This window comes from Gymnogyps californianus, chromosome 3, assembly GCF_018139145.2.
Source record: "Gymnogyps californianus isolate 813 chromosome 3, ASM1813914v2, whole genome shotgun sequence".
NCBI lineage: Eukaryota > Metazoa > Chordata > Aves > Accipitriformes > Cathartidae > Gymnogyps > Gymnogyps californianus.
Window position 1 is genome coordinate 22,537,222 of NC_059473.1, and position 12,288 is coordinate 22,549,509.

The 12,288-nt window shown below is 41.3% G+C and overlaps 1 protein-coding gene across 2 annotated transcripts in view; it reads right to left on the bottom strand.

Annotated features, from left to right (window-relative positions):
* Window positions 1-5,065: 5,065 nt before the first annotated feature.
* Window positions 5,066-12,288, bottom strand: part of TGFB2 (transforming growth factor beta 2) — a 66,388-nt gene continuing 59,165 nt past the window's right edge. For both annotated transcript variants that reach the window (XM_050894425.1, XM_050894424.1), the window contains 3 exons: window positions 11,216-11,390; window positions 10,502-10,655; window positions 5,066-8,595 (listed from right to left, as the gene is read on the bottom strand). In XM_050894425.1, coding sequence (XP_050750382.1) covers window positions 8,437-8,595; window positions 10,502-10,655; window positions 11,216-11,390 — 488 coding nt within the window. In that variant the 3' untranslated portion in view covers window positions 5,066-8,436. The remainder of the gene's footprint in view (window positions 8,596-10,501; window positions 10,656-11,215; window positions 11,391-12,288) is intronic.

The window sequence follows — 12,288 nt, forward strand, 5'->3', positions numbered from 1 at the left end:
TATTGGATGAGATAAAAATGACAGCAACACCTTGTAAAATATACCTATTTAAGTGATAATAAGATAAGTTTCCATCTCCAGAAAATTGTCATACTCTTCATTTTTCTAGATTTCAAATATAAATTCAAATGTGTAATATAGATGCTTTCATGTAGGCTACTGTGGCAATCAATGTTCAAACACTTAACAAACACATATGCTTTGTGTGAAGCCACCAGTAAAATGGCAAACTGAGCCTGACTGTTCTTAGCGGAATGACTTTAAAGCCTGGTTTGTCCCCTGTTGAAATAGTTGTGCTGGAGTAAAGCTAAAGTAAGAGAGCTGGGAATAAGACCAGTCAGTTCAACTCAGTTGCCTCCAAAAGTAATTTCCTGCATCCAGCAACACAAGTTACAAAACCAACCTGCTATGGCTGGAGTAACCCAGAAGTGAAACAGTCTCTGAAATTTCTTTTTTTCCTCCCGGGGGCCATACAGTAAAACTGCTAAGAATATAACTAGTGAAGCTGTCCAGCAAGTGCAAAGATACTTAGCAAATTGAGGGAGTGGCTTATGAATACACAAAAAACCATACAAACATTGCAGTCCAATGCAAATTTTAAAGAGGTCTTTAAATTTATATGCACCACTTTATGCATCCACAGAAACAGATCAAGCACGAATTGATTCTTTCCTTTCTTGCTATGCGCATTCTTGTTTGCAGGTGTGTAGATGAGGTTTTCATATATGCAACCTGTGACACGTATTTTTGCATATACATATTCATCAGCTTCTGAGGGTAGATTTCCTCCAGCGCGGGCAAGAGTCACTGATTCCTCTTACACTGCTTGTAAGAGGGGAGGAGGTCTGATCAGTGAGATAGCTGTTTGAATGAGTCCATGAGGATGTCGTGGAGACCAAGACACAATATTTTTGCATTATTTACATGGCTAGCCCACTGTTGAGAGTGTGTCTGAGGTCCTGCTTTGTGCCCAGCCTGCAGAGCACCTGGCATGTTACAGCACTGCTTTAAGGGACCTGGCACTAGAGAAACCCAGGGGTTTAATGCTTGAGATGTCTTCCTCAGTCTTTGGGATACTCGCTGAGATTTCAACTACCTGATAGACACCATCTGTTACCACAAAGCAGTGGAGGAACTTTTAATACTAAAATAAGAGATAGAGGCCAGGAGAGCAGTTAGGGGTGCTTAGCTACAGGAGAAGTTAATTAAGGTCTTGTTAACAGCTCATTTAAATTACACCTCCTGACTGATGATTATCTCAAAATGTATTGGTGACTTTCACTTATTCCTAGGTAAATTCCTACCTCCCTAAAGACGCCTCTATTCTAAGACAGAGGATGAGAAATGGGAACAGCCCGTTGTGCTGTGGAAGCACAGCCAAGTCCAAAGCAAAAAGTACAACAAAAACCAGTCCAGTTTTCCTGTGGCTTTATGTAGGGCCTATACTTTATGCTGACATAAACCTTCTGTTGTGTTCATCTTTCCTGCTCTGCTTTCTGTGACCCAACTTTGAGTACATCAGTTGGCTGTATTTGACACTCAAGATCTGCAGTGATTCACCTCCTGTGTTATCCATCATAGATGGATATCAATGTGAAAAAAATAAAGTCAGCTCATATCCTTATTTACAGTCTTTTGGCTTTTTTGTAATTGACTGTTTCATAGAAGAAGCAGAGGAAACAATGTATTTCAGAATATCTCCAAATCCAGCTTTCCCTCGCCAATGTTCACAAATTGATCCAGACCACCTCTTTGAGAACAGGTTACACACTGCAGAGGAATGCATAACTTGCCCATGAACTGCTGCATATTTTGTCCTTTGTATTTACATTTTTCCAAAGGAAAAAAAAAAACCAGGTTTTTCCAGATAAAGATATTTTCTGCTTTTGATGGATGAAATTAGTCTGCATGTCCTTGGAGACTGCCAGCAAGTTTACACTAGGAACTGGAATGAAGCCATCAATTTGTTTCACATAGGTTCCATCAGATGACAAAAAAACCATCACATAGTCCCATGCTGCTGGTCTTTTAATCACTGAAGAATGAGGCGACCTAAGGTGTGGTGTCCCACTCCCGGTTCTCTGGGAACCACCTTGATGTGTAGGGACACTTTGACTGTCTCTGACTGCCATTACTATGAATGGCAATTAGATTTATACATCTTTGTGCTTGGGAAAAAAATACAAGACTATTCTGTGAGACTTGCATCTGGCACACTCAGAGCTATTCAAGTGCAACGAACTTCTGGCATCTTAAGCTAAAAGCCTTACACACCCCAGCAATGAATTTGGTGATTAAAGTTTGGTTACAAACCAGTTGCATGGATTGGACCTAACTGGATTTTGTAAAAGTGGTTCAGGTTTGAACACTACATCAGAGCCCCAATCACTTGATTTTCGACTTTGGTAAAATGTATACTCACGTTAACATTTTGGTTTGATCCATCTCTAATTAGCTGGATCAAATAGTATGTAAGAACTCCTTTCTGAGCCTCATGGTGCACTTCACTGAACAAAAAGAGACTTGGGTCCCATTTGCCATTTGTATCTTCCTTGTTCCCTTTCTTGTGGCAAATGTTTTTGCTATGAGTTGTGTGGATCTTTTAATTGGGACCTGCCTACGGTATGTGCAAACAGTGCCGAGACCCAGAGATTAGTGACCACTGACCCTTCCTCCATTCTTGCCATCATCTTGGTTTGGCACTAAAACACCCCATTCAAAGGAAATATTTGTTTCTTGAACCACGACATGTTTTAAGAAAGGTTTATACCCCAGGGGTTCGGTATTAGATTCCAGCAGGTTACTTCATTAAATGACCATATCAAATTTGACTGGAAGTTCTCATCAGCTTTCTGTTCCATTTAATTTTATTTTTATACAGATGAAGAAATTACTGTTACACCCATACCCACTGACAAGCCAACTACATTACTTCACATCTACTTTATAACCACATATAATTACATAACCTCTTGGTTTATTTTCTTCCAGAATTCATGGCTCCTCATAGAATCTGTTCCGTCTGATCTAAGAGGCAGATTTTGGCCTAAAAAATGGTTTTCAAGACATTTACATGGTTTGGTTTTTTTCCTATATTGAATATTCCACATTTATTAACTACAATTTGATTCAAGCAGAGCAGCAAAGGCTTCACTGATACAGTCTGGAGAGGCTGTGTCAGCAAAAGGAAAAGACAAGCCCAGCATCAAAATATTCTGCATAAATCTCATTATCATGGGAGAGCTTCCATCTTTTCAGCCCCATGCTATAAAATCTCTCTTCGCACACTGTGTTCCCTCCACTTTGTTCCTCTTTAGTTACAGGCACCACAACTACTTTCCCATCTAAAATTTCCAATCAACATTCCTCCTCAAACCCTCCTGTTCTTCACTGATTTCAGAAATAAAGCAGACAGTACTGCAAAGTATTCTCACCTCACTGCGTGAGGGCTACCTTGGATAAGAATGGGGCTGGCAGATTACATTCATGTCAAAGCACATAGCTGGGTAACTAAAAATGGATAGAATGAAAATTGGTATCTGGCAATTTTTGCAGGACCATAGTTTTATGCTAGTATAGTCATTGAAATCAGTTAAGGCAGATCACTGTAAGGCTGGAGCGTTACTGTGGTGAAATGGCCCCTAAGATTGTTTTTAATGCTCATCCCGAGTTGCATTCTTAAACACATATTCACAGACCACAGGTTCCATTTGTTGTAATTTATCATGACAACACTAAACAATCTGGCATAAACATATTCTTTCATTCATGCCAGAAAATGCTATGCACCCCTTAGATCCCACAGAAGGCACCAGGAAGAGCAGATGTTCACCCCTTCTCATCATCAGTCCCTGGTCTGGAAGCATTTTCATATATGATTTTATCAACTTTAAAAGTAATGATTCAATCCTGCAGCCCTTCCTCCCATCAGTTTTGTTTATTTAAGTGACTAGAGCTGCAGAAAGTCTGATAAAGAAAAGCTGCAATACCAGGCTCCTTAATTCTTATTTGCTTAGATAATGCAATTGCATATTGCAGAGTGCATGGAGAGAGACTTAAAACAAACTAGGGAATCCTATTTTCTGTCAAAAAAACCACTTCCATGTGGCTACGTGGCTGCTGCTGGCAAACTGAAATAGCTGAGGCAGTTGAGCACCAGCGTTTCTTGCGCTCTTTCAGCCAGCGACAGAAATAGTGGTTGGGTTGGACCACGACCGTTCGTAGATTCATGGAGGTGGGCAGGGGTCTGCAGGGTCTCCAGCCCAACCTCCTGCTCAGAGCAGGTGCAGTGGGAGCAGGCTGCCCGGAGCCTCGCCCTGCCAGTTTTGAGCATCTCCAAGGATGGAAATGTCATGCCCTCTCTGGGCAACCTGTTCCACGGTTTGGCCACCTCCACTGTAAAAATATTTTCCTTTCACAAAGCCAGAATTTGCCATGTTCCAACTTGTGTCTGTTGCCTCTCCTCCAATACCCCATCTCATCCCATTGTAGACTATTTTGTACAACATACAAACCCAACAGTTTCACTGAGCTCTACTGAAGGACGCAATGGCGTGGGACCATTTAGTGTATGGGCATCATGAAACAGATCACCTTCTCACCTCCCACAGCACTACAGAAATTAGGAAGAAACTACTTTAAGATTCTCTGCCACAGAGGAAAGCCCTCAAAACTGGTGCCTGCAGTAACAGGGCTGCCAGGGCATGGTTCTGGTGAGGGATCAGGCACAGTGGGGCTGTGGGGTAACACCGCTCCTGCCCAGGGCAGTACCTGTCCTGCACACACACGGGACAGCGCTGCTGCTCGGAGCAGTCAACCAGAAGCCAGTTCTTGTCTACAAACCAAGACATATACTGCAGTGGCTGAGGGGAAAGCAATCCTCAGAGCAGACTTGATTCACGCTCACCCTGGATGGTTGTTCTTCACCTCAGCCTGTGCCGGACCGCGTCAAGGTCACACACACTAAAATCACACACCTAATCAGGCTTTGCAGGGATTAAGCTGAGCCAGAGCTGAGGAATCACCTATGCCAGAAGAACGCTGCCATACGAACGCAACACCAGCATATAATTGAAATAATTTATTTACCACTAGAGCACCACAAAAACAGACATACAATGTGTTAAAATACAGAGTAATCGATCACCAAAGTACAACACAGCTGTCCTTTACGTTCCTTTTTTTCCTCCTTTAAATCATGCCAACCATACAATTGTATTGATGCTAAACACATAAAAAATGCTGTCCTACCCCACCCAGCTAAGTGCTAAGATTCCCCCTCAGCCCCAGTCAACCCCTTGGGTCTGATCTTTCAAGGTGCTGAACGTTTCCCACCAGTTCTCAGGGACTTTGCTCAGACAGTGGCAATTACCTCGTCGTGATAAGGCCTCTGGCGCAACGTCCTTGAGCTGTTGCAGACCCATCTAAACATCGTTCGAGGGGGATTTACATCAGACCTGAGCGGTGCTTAGGACTCACATTACCCCACTCTGTAGAGGGGAATTTCACCCATGAGTTCTGCACATTGTAGGATCAGGCCTAACATCCTTGGTAATTAAAGGGAAATAACATGCCTAATAAACAAACAAAAAAATTGTAGGAGCTTTATAATAGAGTATTTCAAATACTATCAGTGCATTTTGAGGAAAAGAAAAAGTTAAAAAGTATTTGATCTTGGGGTAATGACTTACAGAAATAAGGTTTTATACTTAAATTTAGAGAAAAACTCCAAACCCAAACCGAAATTTTCAGCTGCGTCCAGCGCATAGTGAGTATAGTTGGACAACTATGCTATCTCCTATTCCACTTCTTCAAAGCTTCAAAACCAGTTTTGAGCTGCATTCTCATAGCAGAGAACTGCAAAAATGTTTTTAAGTTTTGTAAAATGTGTTCATCCTTGTCTCCTTTCCCGTCCAACAAAAATACAGTTCTCATACTGAACCTGATAAAACTAATTTTGCTGCTGTATACAGCAAAATCCAGAGTATTTACTACCCTGAGGAGTTTCACTGAGTTCAGTGCATCTTCTCACTGGAGTAAGTCTGGCTCAAGCAAGTGTTAGCAGGATAGATTTTTCACTTGTTCATCTCAACTCACTAAATAAATCAGAAGTCTAACATACCTCCTCCTCTGCGCTGAGTCAACGGGTGGGATTAGATCATCTGTGGGGCTACGTTTCCATCTAGGCAATAAGCACAGGCTCTACCGAAGTCCCGAGGAGCTGCATGTGCAAGCCGCTGCGGTACTTCAGCTTTGCATCAGTGTTCTGCTGAAGCCAAAGAAATTGCACTTCTCAAAACTGGAGCTGACAACATCCTCCCGACACCGCTCAGGTCAATGACAGAAAATGTCCTTCTCATCCAAGTAGTACGTTTCTAACGCAGTTTTCCAGCTTTGCTGTGCAAAACCATTCATCATGTGAAATGAAGTGAATGCGCCTTCTTCATGACTTTTTTGCTAATTTAGGTTGGGGCTTTTTTTAAGTGAAGTATGTGACGTGGAATTTTTTTTTTCACTCCCTCTACAATATTTAAACGTGTAATAACAACAAGATCCTAGGAACCCCAAGTTGCTTTTTCCTTTTCTTTTTTTGAAAGAAGCTTTAATGTGAACTCGATTGAAAAAAAATTGGCAAACTCGCAAAAATCAAGGGTCTGATCCTGCAAATCCTCACACGCACCCCAACAGCCTAAAGTGGCCTGCCGTGCCGCTGCAGAAGTTAAAGGCAAACCTCTGTTACCTGCAATAGGAGCAGGATCGGTCCCACGGACTAACTGTGGGTGCAAGTCCCGGCTGCGTGCAAGGCCAACGCACGGCCTCTGACCACAAACCGATCCCGCTCACGCCCCATTCGGCGTGTTGCCGCAGCAGACGCTTCCTACCAGCCTTCTGCACAGTGGTGAATGTCATTCTCTGCAAGGGTTTGCCTCGCCTCAGCCAGGCTGGGACATCTCTTCTTGCAACACCTCGCTCCCTGCCCATCTGTTTGAATGTCTATAGCCAAAAGGAAATAAAAAAGGTCTAGGAATCCGAACCGCATCGCGATTCAAGTGTTACAAATGGCGACAACCGAGGGAGGGGAGGAAGGGAGGAGAGATCGCTTTAATCCATCCTTTTTAGAAAACAGAAAAACAAATGGAGTCAGGTAGCTTATGTCATAATGATGAACAATATACAAAGCACATGTATAGCAATTATTATAAAACATGTATTTGTAGTGCAAGTCAAAATATAGGGACTCTACTCATACTGGCCAGCTAGAGGGAAACACATGATTCTGAGTGATCAAAAAGAGCCCCAAATTCAAATTCAAACTCATGAGAGCTGACAGTATTACAGAGTACAAAAATATGGTGAAAATTTACACATTACACATAAAGTACTTAATTTTTTAATAGTTTACAAATAGAGATCTACAGATATGTTTCCAATTAAGCTGGCTTTTACTACCCACCTATTGTAATACTCTAGGTATGGTTACATATACCAAAAGAACAAAAAAATCCCATAGCATAGCTATACAGCAACATATTAAGGTCTGAAGATTAGACCAGTACATGTTAAATATTTCACTGGTTTACTAAACTGACATTTTAAATCATTTACAGTAAAAAAAAAAAAAATCTTATAGACTTGTCTTTGAGACTGAAACAGAGTGTCCTTTATTAGTAAATTATTCAGTATTTAAAACAAGGGTTTGAGACCTTACAAGAAGCCTCTCTAGGCAGCTGGCATGAAAAATAAGGTATTTTAAAGGCAGAGTTTCTCAATAATGTAACAACTGTTTTCTATTTTACTCGAACTAAACTAACCATTACTTTTCTGATTCTTTTGAGCTTGTGTTCCTTTAGGCTTTATATGTATTTCTGGCAGCTTATTTGGTCTCCACTTTGTCCACATTGGCTGGTTTTCTTTTTTCCAATGGCGATACAGAAATGTTCATTTGATAGTTTTTACACACAAATAAATAACGCACTGTTAACTCTACAACTAAGAGGAATGGGTAGGATGCCTATTGCGTAACAATACAGAGAGATCAAGTAAGGCACGGGACAGATACAGCAACTCCACTTCATGGGATTTTCCTGTTTTTTTCCTTTCACATAGTAACACTAACAAATTTCTTCCAGTGTTTATTTTTTAAAAGGTTTTTTTTTTCTTTAACTTTGCTTCTTGTCTATCTCACACTATGTGTAGGTGAAATGTAGGATAAAGGCCTTCAATGTTTTGCTTCAGATGCCAGTTTAAAAAAAAAAAACAAAACAAACTTTCAAACAGTTCAGACTAGTACCGCTTTTTTTTCTTCTTTTTTTTTTTCTTTTAACACTGATGAACCTTGGTTTTCTTTTTTCTTTCTTTCCTTCTCGCTCTCTCTTTCTTTTTTTCCTTGGTTATTTTTTTTAATACACACACGTCATGCTGTTTCAGGGGTAACCTTTAGCTGCACTTGCAAGACTTTACGATCATGTTGGACAGCTGTTCGATTTTGGGTGTTTTGCCAATGTAGTAGAGGATGGTGAGGGGTTCCAAATCCTGGGACACGCAGCACGGAGAGGCAGAAGCTTCTGGATTTATGGTGTTATACAAGCTGAGTACCTAGAAGGAGAAAGGAAAAAAGAGGGATTAAGACAGCTACCTCTGCCTTCCTGCTACTGCAGAGCAAATTCCTTTCTGCATCGCTTCCTCCCACAGTGCCTGAGAGAAAGCCTACTGAAAGCAGTACGAAGATTCCCGGATTTTAGTATTTTTTATGCTTCTCCAGTTCAATCTGGTGTTACAATCTGCCTGAGTTTCCTAAGGTTTTATCCATACAGTCTTAAACCTCAAAACAGGTACACGCCTGGAGCCTGCCTTGAAAGCGTAGCCCTTTGAATCAACACACACACTGCATTGATATGGGAAGAAGAAACTGAAAGGTTTTTATCTGTCTCTTCAGATTGCCATTTGCTTTTACAGGATTTTGGCGTTACAAGTGCACCAAAGGGAGAAGAGAGCCCTTCAGAGCATAAGCCCTCCTCTGCTTTTCCTCTCTGGCTACGTTTTACTAAGTCCATTAACGCCACCCTGCAAGCACCAGGACTCAAGCTGCAGTTACTCCTGTTGAGAATCAGCTGTGGTGAAGTTAGCAGCGCTGGTACTTCATGTCACGTTGGATTCATATGCATGGTTCTCTGCAAGAGAGGTATGTAGGGTTACCCGCTGATGATGCATAGGTATTTCTGAGGATGCCATTAATGTGTTAGCCAAACACCAAGTGACCTTTTCCTAGAACTTCAACACAATATTTGCAGCTTAGAGAGACAGAAGATCTCTTCAGGACAGCAACACTAACTACTTTATTAAGCAACTTCTGACTCCTTGGGCAACTATCCAAACCACATATTTGTGACCATGACAGTTATTCTTCCTCTTTCCTTTAAAAACAAGTGCTGCTCCAAAATGTGTACACTACTACTCCACACCAGCACGGAAACATACTTACCTTATTTATACCTCTGCCTGCCGACATTGCTAATAGTACAATGCCACAGCCGGTGACAGCTACAAAGGGTATCTATACCTGGGTCTGTAAGTTCAGGAAGAACATGCTATCATAGCTTTACAGACCAAAGGGAAAGCAAGCTGCCCCTTGGACATGAAGAGTTCTCCCTGCTGGCTGACACTGATCTGGTATTTTAAGGGAGGCTTGAGAAAGGGGAGACATCATTCTTAGTATGGACCCGAGGGTGAAATTCTTACTTTATGACAACTGCGATGCAAATGTCTGCCTCTTGCATTTACTGTCTAGACATCCTTATTGACAGTTGAGAGAAATAAGCACTTCACAGCAGAATACTACTCATCCTAAGGCAGTTGGTTAAAATACCACATCTAATCCCTAAAATAAAAAGTCCCATCTCAGACGACTATCGGTTCTTTGGCATCCCAGACACCAGGTTCCTCCTTTGCATATAAATTTTCAAAGTACAAGAATGAATACATCTTTTGAAGTAAAAGAAGCACATCTATCAGTACATTTTCATGAAATTCAGCACGGTAGCATATCAGTAACAATGAAAAATGAAAAACGGCAGGTCATAAAAGTAGGTGACAATCATGTGGTACGACTCAGCCCTTTTGTTACTCTGACAGTGCCTCCCTCAGTGCCTTTGCTGACCAAACTCATTGTGCCGTCTTCCACTCATGCTCTATAATGAAAGGTCCCTTCCCAGGCAGCCTCTCAAAGCTACACCAAGCTCATACTCACAAAAAACATTCAATCCATCCATATGTCTTATCAATGAACACATTTTAAAAAAAAAAATCTCTGGGCCAATACATTCCTACTGCTTAACTGCTTGAGGCCACGTGCGAGTCCCTCTATAGGGCCACATTTCATCATCCTTAGTTATTGAGGTAATAAATACAAGCTTTGGGCATTGGTGCTGATGTCAGTCCTAGAAACATATTTCACCCTGCAGTTATAAAATAGAAGCTGAAAATTAGCAAAATCATTACTTACTCTGCTGTGCTGAGTATCTGAGCTCCATAAATATGGGCAGGCTCCTGCACAGAAATTAGCATGATATCCTTTAGGTTCATGAATCCATTTCCAGCCAAGATCCCTCTTGAAGTCAATATAAAGTGGACGCAGACAGCAATTATCCTGCACGTTCCTGGGAAATAAAATACAGACAAACACATTGGTCATAACAAAGACAACATAGGGAATACAAATAATCCAGTTGCTTGCTCCCTGAATGATGCTTTACAGGCAGGCAAGTCCGAATCCCAAAAATCCACAACCAAATCACATCAATAGTAGCTTATACTGTAACTGAAATCAGATGCTTAGACATGGCAGGACTTGCTTATACAGACAAAGCTAATGGTTTTCCTAGAGGACTAGTAAGTATTTTTCTCCAGGTCCTACTGAGTGGCTTCTCTGAGCAGGTGAGCACAGTGGAGGTGATAATTTGGCTGTAATTATGGGGCTGATGGGTCTGGGAATCATCCCAGATGGAACTCAGCTCCTGCTTGCTAAAGCCACAACCTTCCTCATTTGCCACTGTCTCTGCGGGATTGGAGACTGCTGGGCAGATACCTGCTGCACACAGACCTCGTGGGTCTGCGCTCTGTATAAATGCCAACTGTAAAGAAACATGATAAGCAACTGCATTACAGCTCATGGGCTGCTACCACTATGTAAGTATGCTGAATATGGATGCATAGTTACCTAAAACAATAGGCAGCATCTAGAGCACGCTTCTTCCGCCGACTGGGCTGTTGCGACTCAAGTCTGTAGGAGGGTAATAACATTAGCAGAAGATGTGGGGTCTTCCCACTGTATTTTTTCCTATTGGACTTTAAAGCTTTCACATCACCACTGGAATATGTGTAGTCATCAATACCTTCAAAAAATACATTTTGGTGATAAACATTGTGTTGCTTTTTCTTTACAAATTAAATAAACCATCTCTTTAAAAAAATTCTCTCAGAAACTGGGCAATGATGGTGTCAGCTGAGCATGTTTACTGGGGAAGTGGGGGCAAATTTCAACCCAAGATCCCTAAGATATTCACAGTTCCCATGTTATCTACTGTATCAGCCCTCCCACAGTCACAGCCATTTAATGGCATTTCAGTACATTTACCAGAACTGTTGAAATGAGTAGCAGAAAGGATTACTTCAGTCGCTGCATTGGCATTGCTTAGTTTCAAATGCCCCAAGCAGTGATGCTTTTGTCACTTCACTTAGGGCAGTATTCCCATCTTTTAACAGCTATGTACCTTTTAAAATCTTGTAACACCATAAAAGCTGCTCTGGATACTTCACCTGTATTTCCCATTGCTTACTTCCATCCCATGAGTTTTCTCTATCACATTTACCTCTTTCTAATGCTTGTAAATTCTCTGTCTCCCATTGCCCGTTTATGTAAATCTGCTAATTTTTCTCAGAAAGTCAGTTATTCTAGCCCCTTCTTTTGTACGGGCATGGCAAGGACGTTGATCAAAATACTTCTTGAACTCGCAAGTTCTTGACCTCACATTTTGTATTTTCTCTTGAAACGCTAACTGCCTTACTAGCTTCTTATCATGGCAATAGCACAGGCAAAAGACTCAAGATATTAGCCTTTCCTAGGAGTCCAAACAGTTCGTGTTAGCCTGTTGCTAAGACCCTTTTGAAAATTAACCTACTGAACCAGATACTACTATCAAAAGAGAAAAAGATACACTTTTCTTTTTGTAACATTTGCAATTACAGCGACCAAATATCATACTAACAATTTTTTAAATACACACAATGGCT